The sequence below is a fragment of the Lobosporangium transversale genome, assembly GCF_002105155.1.
Source record: "Lobosporangium transversale strain NRRL 3116 chromosome Unknown BCR41scaffold_35, whole genome shotgun sequence".
Taxonomy (NCBI): Eukaryota; Fungi; Mortierellomycota; class Mortierellomycetes; order Mortierellales; family Mortierellaceae; genus Lobosporangium; species Lobosporangium transversale.
Window position 1 is genome coordinate 385,253 of NW_019029013.1, and position 17,515 is coordinate 402,767.

The window sequence follows — 17,515 nt, forward strand, 5'->3', positions numbered from 1 at the left end:
TTTTGTTTTTTGGAGTGAGGCAAGGCGGAGTAAACTGATTATTGCAATTGGTTAATGCTTCCCAATCTCTGCTTCGCTAATCTCTAACCTTACAAATAACATAAAGTGGAGGCAGTGTTGAATGGATTGCTCGCTTTAGCCTTCGACTTTTATTCTTTATTCACATTTTCATTGTTTAAAATACGATATGATGTGGTACAAGCCTATCTTCCATTGCATTTGTAAAACAATACCTCAACCTGCATGTTTTACACGCGTTTTGTCTCCTTTTCACTTGGGACGCTTTTATGCACACATGTTACAAGTGTGTGAATATGACGATAAGAAGTAAAGAAGATGATGGGACACGTGATATAGACTGTTAATTAGCATAGGAGACAGGACTAGATGTCAAAGAAAGTGAACACATGGTCCAATTTTCATCATGACCTACGCATAGCATAGTAGCATAGACAAATTCACTCTAGTTGTTTATTTTATCCCCATTCATCCTACAGGAAGTACCGTAACACAACTACAAAGTGTATTAGCGGACAGGACGCGTAAACGAAGCAAATGGCTGATGCATCATTTGACCTCCTGGGTGAGGTTGCTGGCATACCTGTTGCTCAAAGTACAAATATCACAAACAACGCCATAGATACTGTCAACGGGGCCCCTAAGGAAGAAGATGCATTTTCAGCTGCTGTCTCTGTCTGGAGGGGTAATCTTCAATTGATATCTGTTCGTATTGGCCTTTTACAATAAGGGAAAAAAGTCATCCTAAAGAATGATCTATCTATACTAGATCTTATACGATTGCTAAATCGTCCTCATTTCCGTTTTTTGAACAGGCATCCAGCTTCCTGTTATCCAATACGATATGGATAAACAGTCAATAGAACTTCTAGAACAACAACAACAAACTTCAGCTGGACGTAAACGACTTGCCGAACTGACTCGAGGTATTGAATGCATTTTTTTTTGTCTCTCATGCACTCTTCACCCTTGATATGCAGTTACCCAATGCCTTGCCTGCATAGGGCCTGTATAAAGCGAGCAATGCATGGTACCATTTTTTTCTAATCGAGAAGCTGTCGAAATCTTCATTCAAATCCGACAATATCAGAATTCAAAAAGGTTCCTGATCAAGAGAAGATGCAACAATTCAAACAGCTTCTTAAAGCATATCAAGCCGAAATTGATGCCATCACCAAGCGAGAGAAGGCAACTGCACAGGCATTTCTGAGTGTCTACAATGTATTAGGCCAGGCACCTGATCCGGCAAAACTACTACAAGTCGCTGCAGTAAGTTTTTTTGTCATTTCTTTCTTTCTGAGGACTCTTATAAACTTTCGAGTAATTAAGTGAAATCAGTATACAACTAAGGCGCCAGCGGACGGCATTCTTTTTTTTTTTATGCTGTTATAACTGTAGGATCAAACTTCACAACTGGACGAAATCAGCACATTGGAGGCAGAGAATTTAAGGTTGCGGGAAGAAAATGCCAGTCTGAATAAACAGGTTACCAATTTACGATCCATGTCCAACAACGCGACCAAGTTGCAGCAACGACTTGTACGGCTAGAGACCAAACAAGAGGAGACCATCCAGGAACGTGTCCGGGAGAAAGAGCAAGCGTTTAGAGAAGAATGGGAGGAAAAGATCAGGACCGCAAAAGAGACGTAATAAGGGATTCTTTATATATATACATATATGTCCCGTGATGTAGCCTATATCATTATTTGGTTTACTGAGACCTTTATATACTGACTGAGAGATATTTATGTATCATACTGATAGTGAACACGATTTACAAAGACAGCTGAATCAGGCCAAGGACCAGCTCAGGGCCCTGAAACTTACGAATGACTCGACACAGGCAACGCTGGTGGATCACTCCCAAAAGTACGAAGAGGAGGTCGTAGCAAAGCTTGCGGAGCTGGACATCGTCTTGATGGATTATGAACGCGCCAATAGCAGAATCTCAGAATTGGAGGGTCAAAACGAGATACTCCGTAACCAAATGGATAGCATGCAAGGCAATGGAATGATCGATCAGGAGAGAGCGGCATCACTGGTTCAGACGATTGAACACCAGGATGCTGAATTGCAGTCGCTTACCACTACTCTGGAGAATTTGAAGGCTTCAAGCAAGGTAACAGCTAAAAAAAGTCATGTCGGGACCCTCGATATCAACATTTTTTCTTTTTGTTGTCTTTATTTCCGGCGTTGTTAACTGAGGCAGCCACTTATACCTATTTCTCTTTCCTTTCGATAGAAACAATTAACGACATTGGAACGGAAGGTATCCACTCTACAGCGCGAGGTTCAGGAAAAGACAGGCGAAATAGAGGCAACCAAGCGTAAGCTTGAACAATACAGTGATTATGATTCTGTCAAGAGCGAACTTGAGATTCTGAAGGTAAAAACTTGATAAATGCTTCTTTAGAACATTGATTTATTGTAAAATGGTTTTTGATATGGGCGGGTTTTTTCTCATCTCGCATTATTGTTGTTTTAGTACATCGAGTTCTCAGGATCAAGAGGGGGCAGTGGGGACGATGATGATTGGGACGAACGTATCTTGACTCTGGCGAGCAAGAATTTAGAGAAGCCGCTTGAGGTGCTGTTGATGGAGAAGAGCCGGAAACTGGAGAATGAACTAACAGAACTCAAGGTGGCTCATGAATCTGTCACTACGCAATTCAATGATCTCCAGAGCCGTCATGAGGTCGCCACCAAACGATTGGATTCTCAAACACAACTCATCCATCGTCTAGAAGAAGATATTACTCAGCTAAATCAATCCAGTGGAGGATCAAGTACAGGTCAAAATGCTGTCAATGGATACTATGTTGGTCCTGGCAGTGGTAGCAATGTTACCAATGCAGTCCTTGGATATCAGGGACCAACTTCACCACCATTTGGAAAAGCTTCTTTCCTAGGGGAAGTCGTTGGAGGTGTAGCATTAGGACCAGTACTTCCAACAGCACCGCGAACACCAGGATTCCCCCCAACAGGGCCCCTCAACCCAGATAATGCTACGAGTTTAACGTCGGGTGGCGCTCCTAGTGCTGGTGGTCCACAGAGTGCAGCTGTTGAGCCAAGTAGCAGTATCCTATCGATTGTCACCAGCCAGCGCGATCGGTTCCGTCAGAGGAATGGTGAACTGGAGGAGCAGCTCCGTCAGCAGTCGGAGCAAATCTCGAATCTCAGAAATGAGAATAGTCAGCTTCAAAGAGATAATCTAAAACTGTATGAGAAAGTGAAATACATGCAATCTTATCGGAACGAGTCTTCTTCTGTCGGCTTTACTGCAGCAGAATCTGCAGCACCCAGTGCTATGGTTGACTATACTTCGCCATTCCGGAGCACTACTGGAGTAGTAGGGCGTTCAACAACAGGAGGTAGTAGTAGTGGATACAAGAAGCATGATGGGGACTTTGAGACGACTGTACAAATGCAATCGCTTTCGGATCCGACAGATCGGTACAGGAGCATGTACGAGGAGAGCATGAACCCGTTTGAGGCATTCCACAAGAAAGAAGAATCCAGGAGGTTTAATAGTATGACGCCGACAGATAAGGTGATGTTGACAATGAGTCGGTTAGTGTTGACGAATAAGTGGACGAGGAGTATGTTGGTAGCCTATACGATGGGACTCCACTTCTTAATGGTTGTAATGTTATACAAGATGAGTGCCTGGGAAGAATGTCGACATGATCACGAGACACCGAATGATGCCAATCCCATGCTGCCTTCAGATGACTAGACTAAGATTGGTGTGATGTTAGTTATTACAGCACCTGTAGCTTTCAGTAATAATAATAATTTTTTTTTAAAAAAAAAAAAAAAAAAAAATCAATCAGTTGGTTCACAGATATAATTGCCAAAGTGTTTTATTCAAAGATGGTTTTATTATAATATAAAAATGTGTAGTGTATGCGTGATAATAAATGAAAATTAAAAAAAAAGCTAAAACTAACCCGACTAGGGGCTGCAATGCTTGTTTTCTTAATTGCTTTTAATTGCGTTTGCCCTTTAACTTCTGTACTTTCTTCATCCTGGACTCCGCGTTCTTCTCTCCCTGATCTGCTTCGAGTCCACTCATGATGCCCTTGATCTTTGCATTGTATGCCTGATCTTTCTCTCTCTGGTCTTTCAGCTTCTCTCTGGCCACGAACTGTGCATCCTTTCTCAACTCGCGAATTGCTCCCTTCTTTTCCTTCTTTACCTGCATTTGCAGCTTGTGGGCCTGAGCACGTTCCACGTCTGGATCGTAATGCTTATCTAACGAGTAGCCTTCCTCGAATTTGGGCACATATGATGCAATTGGTACAGGTTTGTGCGCTTGCAGCTGTAATGGTGCACGGCTGTCTGTTGAGAATGACTCTAGCTTCTGAATACGATCCAATGATGCAGAAAGACGGTCTTTGAGAGAAGATGAAAAGTTGAGGTTCTGGTTGTCGATGCTTTTAGATGATGAGAGTATTTTAAGGAGTCCGATGGGTCCTTCGAACATCTCTTTATAGGCACTGGTAGATGCGTAAAGAAGCGCATACTTCATTAATAGGTCCGCGGCTGCTGACATAGCCGATACCTTGTATTTGTTGTTCTCAAGAACATTGCCATTCTTCTTGAACAGGCCAATTGACAGACGCTCAACTTCAATAGAGCCCAGCCCTGAGATGGTCATCTGCAAGGAAGCAATGTCTAATTCCTGAATCGGAAATAGACCTGGTAGTTTGTCCAGATCATCACCAAACGTGCCCTTGGGAGCCAAGTAAACCAATGCTGAGGATAAAAAGTTGATAGCCTCAGGGATCACGCGCTTAGACAACTTTTGGTAATCCAAAAACAAGTTGCAAAGCATCAAGCCCGATGCTAAGTCCTTGAAAGACTTGATCTGGCATTGACCTAAATACTGACTCATTAAGAGCTGAGCTGGTGTGATGACCTGGTGTTGAAAATCTGAAGTAGAGTATATTTCGCCCAAGATACGGAAAAAGGTTAGCTTATCGATAGTAGGGAAGCCGGACTTGGTCTCCGAAGCAAGATCTTTGATGAGCTCAGCTTCAAAGGATTCTAAGAAACCGAGTATACATTCTGTAGCATGGTCGCCCAACTGTGATGTCATGGCATAGATATGGCGAGTGAGTTTGTTGAGAACTGCAATAGGAAAGCTAGCTTCAGAGGCAGAGATCTGGAAAACATAGTCAAGTAGGACAGGGTAAAATATCTGCATCTTAGCCTTATTCTGAGGTGAGAGCTTGGGATGGTGGAGCGCACGGATGCGATGCACTACTGTAGGTACATGCTCAAGTTCAATGTTTTCAATGATTGACAGGAAATGCTCTAGAGATGTCGGACTAGGGAAAGTGTAAGGCAATTCAGCAGCGGCAGCAGCAGCATCAGGATTGACATCGATCTTGGCCTTCTTTGCCGTAGACTTAGTGGAAGTAACAGGTTTCTTGGTCTTGGCTGCTGAGCTCAAGTCGTTAATGTCGTCTTCGTCGTCATCGTCTTCACCGCCTTTGCTCATTGGCCGCTCCATTTCCATATCAAGATCCGAAAAGTCATCCTCTGAATCTTCTTCCTCATCGCCATCCTCTTCATCATCATCTTCCGCTTCGCTTTCTTCCTCTTCCTCTATGTCTTCTTCTTCTTCTTCTTCACCCTCAGAGTCACTATCATCGACCTTGACAGTTCTATGCTTCTTGCTGGGCATTCTACCGGGTTTGGTTGCTCTGAATGTTGACTCATCCGCATCCATACCCGCACCGAGGCCAAACTCGTCATTTTCATCAGGAGCAAAGTCATCATCTAGATCATCAGCAGCTGGCGCAGCTTTTCTCCTCTTTTTGTATCCCCCCTGTTCATCTTCTATCTCTTCTGAAGGGAGACCCTCCATACGACGCTTGCGAGCTCTCTCTGACTTCTCTAACTTTTCGACCTCCTCCTGTGCAATCTCCTCCTCACTCTTCATACGATCCTGAGGTTTAGCACGTCTGTCAAAGGCTAGTTCCCGAATATGCTTATCATAGTCATCATCGAAGCCCTTATCCAAGGCGCCGCCCTCTCTGTCGGCCTTCATCCTTTCTTTTTCCTCATCTGCGAGACGATCTAAAGCGCGGGCAACTGTGCTACTTTGTGATGGCAAGGGTGCACGTTTAGGACGACGTTCTTCTGCATCTGGGTTTGAAAAGCCGAGTAATCCACGAATATCCTCCAGTTCATCATCTAGTTCCTTGGTGATATCATCAATCTCTTCCTTTTCCTTTTGACGTTCATGCTTATGGAATTTGGATTTCGCAATGATTTCCTTCATGACCTCAGCTTTAGTTTTGGGTCGTCCATCCTCATGTGTGTCAGATGGAAGAGTCTCATCATCGAATCCTCCGAAGTGAGTATGGGATACAATGTCCCTACCGATTTGGCCTCTGTTGTCATCATCATCATCATTAAATCCAAGTTCTGTTTCATCGAAATCATCGAGTCCTGCAAGCGATTGACCGTAATGTGTGAGATCTGCTTCATCTTCTAAATTGAACATGGCTCCTCCTTTAGCACGGCTCTGTTTTTCGCGTGTGAAACGTTCAAGCATCTTTTCTTCCGGTGTCATGTTGGGATTCTCTTCTCCGAAACGTTTATCGATCAATCCTCCAGCTTTGTTCTTCTTTTGCATTTCTTTCAACAGAGTTTTGCGACGCTAATTAAGAACAAGCAGTCAAGAGACAATTGTAACAGAGTCAATTTACATGGAAATGAATAGTGGGTCATGAGAAGTATTAAGATAAAATCATAGTGAATACAAAGTTCCATGACATACGTTCTCCTCGCCGATTTGCTTAGATAGTGTGGGTTTGCCCTGGACGCCTTTGATCTTGCGACCCAGAACATCGTATTTTTGACGAGTGGTCTTGATCTCAAACTGGTTCATAGCTTCTTTAATGTGGGCTAGCTTTTTATTGAGGTCATTCTTTACGCTGCCAGCAGTAGGGCGGCCCTTTTTGCGGTCTTTCTTGCTGAGAGAAGCACGCGAGTTAGGACCAATGGCGCCTGCTTCCTTGAGCGAGGACTTGAGACGGTACAGTGCAGACTTTGCCATTTTTCTTTTTTATGTCGTAAAGGTTAACGTTTATCTATTTTCTCTATTCCTTCGCTTTTTAAAAAAAGAATAATAATAAGAAAATGTGAAGGGCCAGAGACAAGGATAAAAAGCGAGGAATGTTGGCAGGAAGTAAGAATGAAAGGAGGTACTTTTTGGCCTCTGCAATGGACACAGACACACCATTAACATAAAAAAAAGAAAAAGAAATAAAAACAAATAATATCACATGATATGACTGCTAAGTAACTAATATTTCTGGACCAAAATCGCATTGAGGAATCCGCCTCACCCAGCATTTCTAGTTGTGGAATATGTGGAGAAGATTTATTAAGGTGATTTAAATGACTGCATGAATACATAGTTGAGAAAGATGGCATGTCTGATTAAAATGAATATCTTGGTCTTTGGCTTCCTCTTAGAAGCGCCATATTCGTTTTGTCCAATCACAGTCCAAATAATACAATTATAGAGCGCATATTTGATATTCAAGCATCCTTACACAAGGTTATTTCTCTCCCTTCTTTTCTTTTCTATTAATTTTCCTATTCTCTTAATTTTCCTATTCTCTCGAATTTGCTTTACCTAATTTTGCGTCTACAAGGTCAGAAAAAGAAACAGTTTAATTGCTCTTTTTCCCACGTATGAACTGAACCGAGAAAGTGTCTTGAATAGTCTAGTTTGGTAGTCTAGTGTTTTAAAACATTCACAATGGACAAAGTTGTGTGAACTGACATTTCCCATCTGGGGGGCTTTTTTTATTCAATTAACCTTCATTCGCAGATCATTTGAGAATTTGAAAACCAGTAATAGCGACAGCAACAGTGAACATCAACAAAGTAGACCATCAGCGGGCATTCAGGGAGCCAACCATAGGAAGGAACAAATCCCAGTTTGTGACGTAAAAGTGCCTTTTCCTTGCAGGAAGAAAAAAGAAAAAGAAAGGAAAGTGAAGAGCGAAAAACGGAGAACTAAAACTACAGGAACGGATGACATCCTCGTCGATCGCCATTACAACTACAGAAACTGGTGCTAGTGTTCCCGCCATGATATCAGAGGCTGCTGCTCCATCGTCACTATACACTAAGCCTGACGACGTAGTACCTAATATTAGTTCACAGTCCTCTACTGTAAACGGCGGTAGTAGCGATAGTACAGCTGACAAAGAAGGGAATGGAGGCACTCAGTTTACGCATAATGATCCAGACAGGGGCTTATTTAACATGATCATGACAAACATACAGAACTCAGATACTGAAACCAGTCATAAAAGCATAGATTCAGGATCTGGTCCCCGAAATAACCATGTTTTAGAAGCTAAAGCTCAATCTTCGGCGGTAACAGCGGCTACATCCACTCTTCCGTTATCATCGCCATCATCATTGTTAAAGCGGGAAGCTGATGGTGCTCGATCTGATAGTCGAGCCTCAAAAAATCACACTAACGCATCGACAGTATCAATAGGAGTGGGTGAAACTAATCGACCTAAAAATGATCATCACCCCCCATCCTCGTTAACACCAGCAATCACAGCGGCAACGACATTAGCTCGGAATCAAGATCGCTCCAGTCAGAGTAGTGATCATCGGGAAGATCGGTTTCAACGATCTCAGCAGTCAAAATCCAGCAACAGTGATAGTAGGGATAAATCAGAAAATTCCCACGATAGCAGCGGTAAATATCAGTCCAACACTTCAGAACGGCCCACTATGACAGCTGGAGATCGTGACCGAGGAGGAGGAGCTGGCGGAAGTGGAAATAGAGAGAAGGATGGTAATATGCGGAATAAAGAGAACAACATGAATAGTACAAGAGATAAGGATAGTCACCCACATGGTCAAGACCAGAAAAATAGGGACGATCGCTACCAATCTCAAACATCCTTCCGACAAAACAATCAACAAGGCAAAGATCAAGCAAAAGATCGTGGCCGCAAAGACAAAGATTTTAGTCAACACAAAGGCAACAATCATAATAGCAAGAACAACAGCAGGAGTGTGAACAATAAAAACAGTAACAATCATGAGCAGGGTAATAGCGGTGCAGGAGGTGGCAATATTGAAGATACCCGGCCTGATCCATTAAGTCTACTCTCGATCACAGGACGATTGGGATCATTAACACCTCATAAACCCTTTTTTGGGAACTCACGTGTTGTTGACGACTTTGAAAAGCTTAACAAAGTGGGCGAAGGAACTTATGGCGTTGTATAGTAAGTGACGTTATCAAAAACATGCAGTGCCCTTGCATAGCTAAAAAAAAAAAAAAAAAAAACTAATTTATTTTTATTTTTATTTTATTTATTTTTATTTTTTTATTTTTATAGCCGTGCACGAGACAAAAAGACGAACGAGGTTGTGGCGCTCAAACGGATTAGAATGGAGCGTGAGAACGATGGGCTCCCAATATCATCACTTCGAGAAATTAAGTTGCTCAAAACTCTTCGGCACGATAATATTGTACTAGTCAAGGATGTTGTTGTTGGATCAGACCTCGATCAAATTTTCCTCGTGATGGAGTATTGTGAACATGTAAGAATGATCTTGTTATTTCCTACATGAATAAACTATACAGTTAGCGGAATGAAAAGAAATATCTAATTCTTTTTTTTTTTTTTTTTTCTAAAAAAAAAAAAAAAAGGACATGGCAGCACTTATGGATAATGTCAAGAAACCATATACGCCAGCAGAAGGTATCTCATGGAGACCACGTGAGTGTTGCCATTACCAACTTCATCAAACTTGGCCTCTAACTATATACTTGCGGCAATTTATTTTCTTCAGTTAAATGTTTAATGTACCAGCTGTTAAAAGGTATTGAATATTGTCACGATCATTTTGTTGTTCATCGAGATCTCAAGCTGTCAAATCTGCTTCTCAATAGCCAGGGCATCCTAAAGATCGGTATGTACTTTTTTACAAGTCTATTTATTCCGATATCTTTCATTCTGATGGAAGACAAAGGCGTCCGCAATATTTTAACATGACGCTTCTGCTACTCATCATCTTGGTTTTTACTCTTCTTTCAGCCGATTTCGGCCTTGCGCGCTCATTTGGACTACCTTCAAGACCTATGACACCCAAGGTTGTAACACTATGGTATCGTGCACCAGAACTACTATTCGGAGACTCTAATTACACAACTGCAGTGGATATGTGGTCTGCAGGATGTATCTTTGGAGAGCTCTTGAAGCATGCGCCACTCTTGCCAGGGAAGGTCGAAAAACAGCAGGTTGATTTGATTATCGAGTTATTAGGCACGCCACACGAGAAGATCTGGCAAGGGTTTAACAAATTACCCATGTCGAGTATCAAGCTCCCAGAACAAAGGTAAAAAAAATGGCTATGATGATATTGAGATGCACCTTCTACTGTTACGTACGAACGCCTGAATGGTCACTACCCCACAGGAGCCTGACTTCGTGTATATTTTCTTCTTTGCAATACTAACTACTTCTCTATTTACTATACTCACCTTTGACGAACGTTTTATAGATTTAATAATCTCAGAAACAAATTTCCAAATATTACGGATGCAGCGCGATCTTTGCTCAGTGGATTATTGACGTATGATCCAAAGAAGCGCCTATCTGTGAAGCAAGCATTAGCACATCCATATTTTATCGAATCACCGCCTGCAAAACATCCTTCCCTACTACCTACCCATCCAGAAATGAGGAATCTCTTGAGCACAAGGTAATGTATTAAAGATGTAAAAAAAAAAAAAAAAAAAAAAGACTTTATTTGGAAATCATGCCACATCACGTCAACCCAGAACAATGGTCGTTTTTTAAAAACTTCGTAAAAAATATTGATTAAGATGGTGCCTCATCTTGAAATTTACTTTTTTTTGTAGACATGAGGAGAATGCAAAACTGAAACGACAGGCAGCAGGAGATGAGACGGAGAATAACATAGGAGGAAACAGGAAGAGGATGAGGTGAGATCTCGAGTATGATACAACCACTCATTTCGCTCGCAAGCATTATTGTTTTTTCTTCATTAAGCTTAAATAAAGAAATAAAAAAAAGTATAAAAGAAGATAAAGAGGTATATCAGACATCCCAGATGTCCCTAAGGAGCCATGGACTTGCGTTTCTTTGAGTCACCATTTAAGACTACTGAGAGAAGAACGGATTAAGTTCATATGATGAGACACCGAAATGGCTGAGATGAGTTAGATCTGACCGTTGCACAAGATGATCTTTATTATTTACACACGTGCAGTACAGTGGCTCGATCTGATAAGCAATAAAATGATAACTTAATATATACATTTTATCTTTTACCTCAAAAAGAAAAAGGGCGATCAAGAGATCATCCTCTCAGTCATTGGAATCGCACTCTAACATTCTGACATCCTCACATCCTTATTCCCTTTTCCTTCAACCTTAGTTCTTTTCTCATTTGACCTTCCTCTTCTTCACTCTACTATTCAAATATATACAATGAGCCAGGAACCAGATGCAGGTTTGCATGCGCAGCCAGCACCTGAGCAATCGTCAACACCCCGACAGCACCAGCAACAACAGCTCGCTCTAGAAGAGCCTATAGATGCAAAGCATTTGGAGCATATTGCGATCCACAACCCACGTAGAATCCTCTTCCTATACGGATCGCAGACAGGCTGCGCTCAGGATGTGGCCGAGAATGCGGCAAGAGAAGCCAGGCGGATGCACTTTAGCGCCACAGTCTCTGCCATGGATGATTATGATCGGGTAAAGATAATATAAGCTTTTTATGGAAAGGAAAGCGCCAAGTGCTACTATACTCTCTTTTTTTTTTTCCGAAAATTTGACAATAGAAAGGTATAATATTATTATTATTATTGTTATTTCTAACTAGAGCCTTTTAATCCGAGAACACTTTGTTGTGTTCGTTGCGTCAACGACAGGTCAAGGAGAGGAACCAGATAACATGAAGAAGTTCTGGAAGTTCTTGTTAAGAAAGTCTCATCCGAATGATGCATTAGATCATATGGAGTTCACCGTCTTTGGGCTTGGAGACTCATCGTACATCAAGTATGTTTATATAGCGCACTTTTTTTTTTGACTCTTTTACCAGAAAACTTATTGATTCATGTGCTGACATACTATCTATCTATGCTAAACAGGTTCAATTGGCCTGCTAAGAAGCTATATAAGCGACTACTCCAGCTTGGAGCGACTTGCTTTTATGAGCCAGCCTACGCTGACGATCAGCATTATCTAGGGTAAGTCTAGCGACTTTTCTTTCTTTCTTTTTTTTTTTACTATAAGTGAGAATGATCGCAATATATCCATATTTACTTTACACTCATACATTTGTCTGGGTATTGCTTCAAGTGTCGACGGAACGCTTACGCCATGGTTGGAAGGTCTCTGGAAAGTGGCGCTAGAGAAGTACCCCCTCCCTGCGCATCTCGAGATAATTCCAAGGGACGTTATTTTCCAGAATAGCTTCAGTCTCAAATTTGATCCACAGGAAAATGGGTCCTCAATGACTACCCTTGCAGACCCTAATCCACAACCCCAATGTCAGCAATCTATTCAAAGCTTCAACAAAGAGCCAGGTAGCTATTTGGCAACTCTCATAAAGAACAAGCGCATTACAGACCCTAACCATACACAGGATGTGAGACACATCGAATTATTGATCAAGGACCCTGTTTTCCCTGGATATCACCCTGGCGATGTGTTGACAATGCGCCCCTGTAACCTAAAGACGGACGTGGATGAGTTTCTAGAGTACAATGGCTGGACCGCTATTGCGGATGATCCATTTACAATTGTTGAGAATTTTTCAGGTATTTAATTTCTTACAGCCGTGAAGCAAATTTCGAGAAGTCTGTGCGCCATTTACACATACGATTGACTTTTTTTTTCTAAAAAAAAAAAAAAAAAAAAAAATCTAGATCGCCCTCTGCCGAAGCATATTCCTCATCGGCAGACAATTCGTTCATTGCTAATGAACCACTTGAATGTATTTTCAACGCCCAGGACCAGTTTCTTCCAGCTTTTAATATATTTTACAGCAAATGAAGATGAAAAAGAGAAGCTTCGAGAGTTTGTTTCTCCAGCAGGTCAGGATGAACTCTATTCATACTGTCATCGCATGCGCAGGACCATTTTTGAAGTCCTTAAGGACTTTAGAGACGTCAAGGTTCCGTTAGACTATATCTTGGATCTATTTCCTATCATCATGCCTCGAAGTTTTTCGATCGCTTCAGCTCCTCTTGTGTCCGTCCAGGAACAGCATCAACAACGCCGGCATGATTCAGTGCGCAGCAATGTTGCGAGTAATGGTGTCAGTAAAATAAACCATACAAGCAATGGAGATGTCATCACTTCTGATGAAGATACAAGGGGTGAATTGGAATGGAAGGTGGATTTATGTATAGCAATAGTTCATTATAAAACAAAATTGTTCAAGTGGCGTACTGGTGTATGTACACGATGGCTCAAAGCTCTTCAAGCAGCGGTGAATGAGCAAGATGGCCCTGTTAATGAAGAAGCTGCAAATACTGCTAGCTCTGCAGAGTCATCGGAGGAAATAGCAACATCAACAATACCATCCAAGGAGCCTCCAGCACAATTCTGGGTCCGTATTCAACGTGGGACTTTGAAGCTGCCAAAAGACCCGGCTGTACCTGTTATTTGTATCGGACCAGGTAATAATCAGCAGGTTATAAAGGGCAGGTCTTTTTTTTCTTGCAAACACGAACAAAATAGCCTGTCATACCAACTCCTTTTTTATTATACATTTGGATTCTTAGGGACGGGAGTAGCGCCAATGAGAAGTTTTTTGCACCATAGAATCTATGCTCAAGGGGCCACTGAGAACGTGTTGTTCTTTGGATGTAGAAAGCGGAAGATGGATTATCATTACCGTGAAGAATGGGAACAATTGGAACGGGAGGGGTACCTTAAGCTCTTTACCGCGTGTTCACGAGATCAGGTCAGTTTAGTCAACAGTTTTTCTTTTTTTAGCTTTGTTTCTGCGGACCAATTGCTCTACTCACTCGTATATTGGTTTTGTTGCTTTCGAAATAGGAGGAGAAAATATATGTGCAGCATCTGATTGAGCAACAAGCCCCTTTGGTGTGGGATTATCTACATGAGAAGCAAGGCATGATCCTGTTATCGGGTAGCTCTAGCCGAATGCCAACGGATGTTACACAAGCATTGCATAAAGTGATTGCCGCGCAGGGTCAGATGTCGGTGGAGCAAGCAACTACATATTTGGCTCGAGTTGAGAAGGAAGGTCGTTTCCAGCAGGAATGTTGGTCTTAAAAAGAAAGAGCACTAATAGAAATACCACAATAAAAATAAAAATCGCACGCAACTTTTGTAGAGACGCCACCAATTTCTTTTTCAGAATCTTTCCCTGCAAATCAAACCAGCAAATGCATGTGCCACGTAACATTGAATTAATCTTGAGATCCTTCACAAGAATGAACCGCCTAAAATCAAGACGATGGCACTCAGCTTACATTCCTCAAGATCGTCTTATTCGGCTCAGAAGTTGCTTGAATTTTAGATACAAGCAAAGAAATATTATTTTGGAACTGGTCGTGTTGACAAACAATAAAAACAACATCAGCAGCAAGGAGAAATGGATACACGAAGTGCTCCAGAGCGATACTATGTACTTTAATTACAGCACCAGACGTTTGAGTGCTATCAAAGCTCCCTTAGTTGGGACTGTTACAAGTTATGCCCCACATACAAATCGCAGGATAAAGGCTATGCAATATTCAACATCTGCTGCTCAGAAGACATCAGGGCCAGAATCAGGAGATGGCTCGTTTTACTCTCTTTCACCTTATCCAGATACAGAGGATTTCGGGTTTGGACGATGTAAGAACCCAACTCAGCTTGAAAAGAGCATTGAGTCCTACCTCAAGAGCCATCCAGAACCGACAGAGCGCGTCCTAGTTACTATGTTGACTGTATGCAGGGATCTAGCTGAGGTAGCAGTTCCAGTATTCCCAGCAACAAGATCAAAACAGGATTTGGCGTGCACTGGTCTAAAAGGACATGGAGACCCAGGAGGAAGAACCAAGGGAAAAGAGAAAGTACAGAAACAGCAAGGGCCAAGGACACACGATATAAAGGCAACTCTTTTGAAGACAATCCTGGACTCCTCTAGATTCACTTCGGACGATGTATTCAGAGTCGCACGCGCAATCTATTACAGCTTGGCTATGGGTAAATTCTATCATGCCGCGGGCGCCAGCAATTGGAAAATTAGTGGTGATGGCGATGACAATTGTGATGGCTCTAATACTGGGTCACAGTTCCCATCGTCATCGTCATCGTCATCGTCATCAGATACCTTGAAGAGTAAGGATCGACCAAGCCCATCAAACCAAATCACTAATGCTTTCTTGGATGTCTGTGCGGTTACAGGCAACTTTGACGAGGCATATGCAGTCGTCAAGGAGATGATGCAAAGTCCACAAGGGAATATCAAACCTGATCTCATGACTTATCGATATGTTCTGAAAGCAGCCACGACGGCAGGCCGTTCCTATTCTAAGGCCAACAATGTGATAGCAGAGAAAGAGATTGAAGTTAAAGTCAATATCGTAATTGATGAAGCTAGCGAGGCGCTATACCGACAGTCAAGGATGGCATTCTGGATGAAAATAGGCCTTGGAGGTCTCGCTGGTGCCGCTGTTGGGAAGTTCACGATGCTGGGGATTATGGCTCTACCATCTTCTAGAGCTCTAATTCAGGATACTAATGCCGGTGTAGGTATCAGTACTGTTGATCACGCAGGATCGGATGTACTAGCTGAAAACAGAATAGATATAGTAGGTTCGCCACAGTCCGTAGATGGAATTCTTGAGCTTTTGGCAAGTCAAGAGGTAGCTATGGGGGTAGGCCTTGTAGCTGGTCTATTAACAGCAGGGTATGTCATCCGGTCTAGTACTAGTCAGTCAGTGGCAACAACGGCAGTAACAACAGAAGCAGCAGCGACGGTCCCGATCTCTACTTCGAAAGCTGTTCTTACGGAGACTGTGCCTTCCAATAAAAGCAAGGCACAGCGTCCTTATCGGCAACACCATCATCCTAATGATAGAGAGCCTTCTATTTCCCTTCCTCGTGCAAAATTATTTGGCCTTTACTTTCCAGATCTGGCCACGACTAACAAGAATGAGATTCGAGATTACTTGAAAAGTCTGCGTTAAAAAAAAAAAAAAAAAAAAAAAAAAAAAACAGAAATAGCAACGGCAATATCCCTAAAATTTAATTGATATAATTGATGCCGATGTTCTTCCAACGGTTATGACATGCAGTTTTTCAGCACAAAAAACTTTAAAAAGATAGAAGATCTTGCTATTTATGCTCCTGTTCATCTGTACATCACGCGATGGAGAACCGGAAATAGTGCTTTTTATTTTATTTTATTCTTATTTTCTTTTTTGTGTGACATGAAATTGATGGATATCAATGGGAGAATTTATGCAGGGGCGAGATTCCCGTTACATCTCTTTTTGTTGTTGTCTTAATCATCTTCATCTTCAGTCCTCTTCTTTCTTTTTCTTTCCCTTCTTTCCTTCCTTCCTTTCTTCTTTCTTTATTCTTCATCATGACAGTTGAGCTCAACAATGACAAGGTAGGAAAAAAAGAAAAAAAAAAAAAGTATGTTCAGCCTGTATATATCAGTTGCTAATTGTTAATGCTCATTCTTTACCTTTTTTTTCCTCTCATCTTTCTCCCTTTATGTCTCCTCCTTTCTCCTTTTGTCCCAGCCATTGCCGTCTCTCGATGGTCTGCAACACTATTACATCCCCTTGGAAAAAGAGGAATGGAAACTGGATACACTTCAGGATCTGTTTGAAAGTGTCGTGATGACCTATGTAATCCTATACTGTAACACAATTGAGAGTGCGAAGCAAGTTCAGGAAAAATTACAAGGCGGCATGAACGTCGATACAGGAATAGTGTACGCTGGAATGGATCAAGATGAACGTCAAAATGTTTTGAGCGATTTCCGAAATGGGATGCATCGAGTCCTGGTTGTGGTAGACTTGCCCAGATCCAGTGTGGAGGTTGTAGCACAGATCGGAGTATATATTAATTATGATCTGCCAGTTATTCCAGCAGACTATGCACATCGAGTTGGATCGAGCGACAGCCGGTTTGGACGTCGAGGCGCTGTGTTCAACTTTGTGGTCACAGAGGGAGAACATGCGCAATTGAAAGACATAAGAGAGTTGGAAGTGTATTATTCAGCTGAGATTACAGAAATGCCCATGAACATTACAGAGTTAGTATAAAAAAAAAAAGGTTTACCAAAGTAATTATAAACAATAATATTCTAAAGCTAGGGGTTTTTGTGGACGGTTTATATCCATTAATGATGGCGAAACACCAATCCATATTATGCCATATCACGCGTCTTTTATTCATACACTTCATACGCTGTTGCGGACCCA

At 41.9% G+C, this 17,515-nt stretch overlaps 7 protein-coding genes across 7 annotated transcripts; 6 read left to right on the forward strand and 1 right to left on the reverse strand.

The window, feature by feature from the left end:
* The first annotated feature begins 443 nt into the window (after positions 1-443).
* Positions 444-1,755, forward strand: BCR41DRAFT_141555 (hypothetical protein). The gene is made up of 4 exons (XM_022019539.1): positions 444-703; positions 834-944; positions 1,109-1,287; positions 1,417-1,755. The coding sequence occupies exons 1-4, from the start codon at positions 556-558 to the stop codon at positions 1,666-1,668; spliced, it is 690 nt and encodes a 229-aa protein (XP_021878739.1). The 5' UTR covers positions 444-555; the 3' UTR covers positions 1,669-1,755.
* BCR41DRAFT_141552 (CASP C terminal-domain-containing protein) lies at positions 1,559-3,831 on the forward strand. The gene is made up of 3 exons (XM_022019538.1): positions 1,559-2,137; positions 2,261-2,404; positions 2,504-3,831. Exons 1-3 carry the CDS (start codon positions 1,766-1,768, stop codon positions 3,752-3,754), a joined length of 1,767 nt encoding a protein of 588 aa, XP_021878740.1. The 5' UTR covers positions 1,559-1,765; the 3' UTR covers positions 3,755-3,831.
* A 52-nt stretch (positions 3,832-3,883) lies between these two features.
* Positions 3,884-7,259, reverse strand: BCR41DRAFT_388455 (nucleolar protein 14). The gene is made up of 2 exons (XM_022028002.1): positions 6,812-7,259; positions 3,884-6,691 (listed from the first exon to the last, which is right to left on the reverse strand). The coding sequence occupies exons 1-2, from the start codon at positions 7,088-7,090 to the stop codon at positions 4,007-4,009; spliced, it is 2,964 nt and encodes a 987-aa protein (XP_021878741.1). The 5' UTR covers positions 7,091-7,259; the 3' UTR covers positions 3,884-4,006.
* Positions 7,260-8,889: 1,630 nt separating this feature from the next.
* BCR41DRAFT_309680 (kinase-like domain-containing protein) lies at positions 8,890-10,789 on the forward strand (the record flags this gene model as incomplete). Its single annotated transcript, XM_022020963.1, has 6 exons — positions 8,890-9,302; positions 9,417-9,621; positions 9,731-9,782; positions 9,874-9,993; positions 10,119-10,419; positions 10,585-10,789. The coding sequence occupies 6 exons, from the start codon at positions 8,890-8,892 to the stop codon at positions 10,787-10,789; spliced, it is 1,296 nt and encodes a 431-aa protein (XP_021878742.1).
* A 748-nt stretch (positions 10,790-11,537) lies between these two features.
* BCR41DRAFT_309714 (hypothetical protein) lies at positions 11,538-14,360 on the forward strand (the record flags this gene model as incomplete). The annotated part of the gene is made up of 9 exons (XM_022020964.1): positions 11,538-11,807; positions 11,935-12,110; positions 12,203-12,301; positions 12,414-12,874; positions 12,983-13,307; positions 13,434-13,548; positions 13,651-13,738; positions 13,844-14,025; positions 14,121-14,360. 9 exons carry the CDS (start codon positions 11,538-11,540, stop codon positions 14,358-14,360), a joined length of 1,956 nt encoding a protein of 651 aa, XP_021878743.1.
* Positions 14,199-16,344, forward strand: BCR41DRAFT_141627 (hypothetical protein). Its single transcript, XM_022019540.1, has one exon. It carries the CDS (start codon positions 14,348-14,350, stop codon positions 16,262-16,264), a length of 1,917 nt encoding a protein of 638 aa, XP_021878744.1. The 5' UTR covers positions 14,199-14,347; the 3' UTR covers positions 16,265-16,344.
* A 119-nt stretch (positions 16,345-16,463) lies between these two features.
* On the forward strand, positions 16,464-17,364 carry BCR41DRAFT_424308 (P-loop containing nucleoside triphosphate hydrolase protein). The gene is made up of 2 exons (XM_022030406.1): positions 16,464-16,692; positions 16,829-17,364. Exons 1-2 carry the CDS (start codon positions 16,666-16,668, stop codon positions 17,354-17,356), a joined length of 555 nt encoding a protein of 184 aa, XP_021878745.1. The 5' UTR covers positions 16,464-16,665; the 3' UTR covers positions 17,357-17,364.
* Positions 17,365-17,515: the final 151 nt, after the last annotated feature.

Bases quoted from the DNA above. Each gene is read 5' to 3' on its own strand.
- BCR41DRAFT_141555 (XM_022019539.1), top strand. From the start codon at position 556: ATGGCTGATGCATCATTTGACCTCCTGGGTGAGGTTGCTGGCATACCT. The intron at 704-833 runs GTAATCTTCAAT...TTTTTTGAACAG, and splicing joins TGCTGTCTCTGTCTGGAGGG to GCATCCAGCTTCCTGTTATC. The intron at 1,288-1,416 runs GTAAGTTTTTTT...TTATAACTGTAG, and splicing joins AACTACTACAAGTCGCTGCA to GATCAAACTTCACAACTGGA.
- BCR41DRAFT_141552 (XM_022019538.1), top strand. From the start codon at position 1,766: ATGTATCATACTGATAGTGAACACGATTTACAAAGACAGCTGAATCAG. The intron at 2,138-2,260 runs GTAACAGCTAAA...TCCTTTCGATAG, and splicing joins ATTTGAAGGCTTCAAGCAAG to AAACAATTAACGACATTGGA. The intron at 2,405-2,503 runs GTAAAAACTTGA...TTGTTGTTTTAG, and splicing joins GCGAACTTGAGATTCTGAAG to TACATCGAGTTCTCAGGATC.
- BCR41DRAFT_388455 (XM_022028002.1), bottom strand. From the start codon at position 7,090: ATGGCAAAGTCTGCACTGTACCGTCTCAAGTCCTCGCTCAAGGAAGCA. The intron at 6,692-6,811 runs GTATGTCATGGA...GTTCTTAATTAG, and splicing joins AGCAAATCGGCGAGGAGAAC to CGTCGCAAAACTCTGTTGAA.
- BCR41DRAFT_141627 (XM_022019540.1), top strand. From the start codon at position 14,348: ATGTTGGTCTTAAAAAGAAAGAGCACTAATAGAAATACCACAATAAAA.
- BCR41DRAFT_424308 (XM_022030406.1), top strand. From the start codon at position 16,666: ATGACAGTTGAGCTCAACAATGACAAG. The intron at 16,693-16,828 runs GTAGGAAAAAAA...CTTTTGTCCCAG, and splicing joins TTGAGCTCAACAATGACAAG to CCATTGCCGTCTCTCGATGG.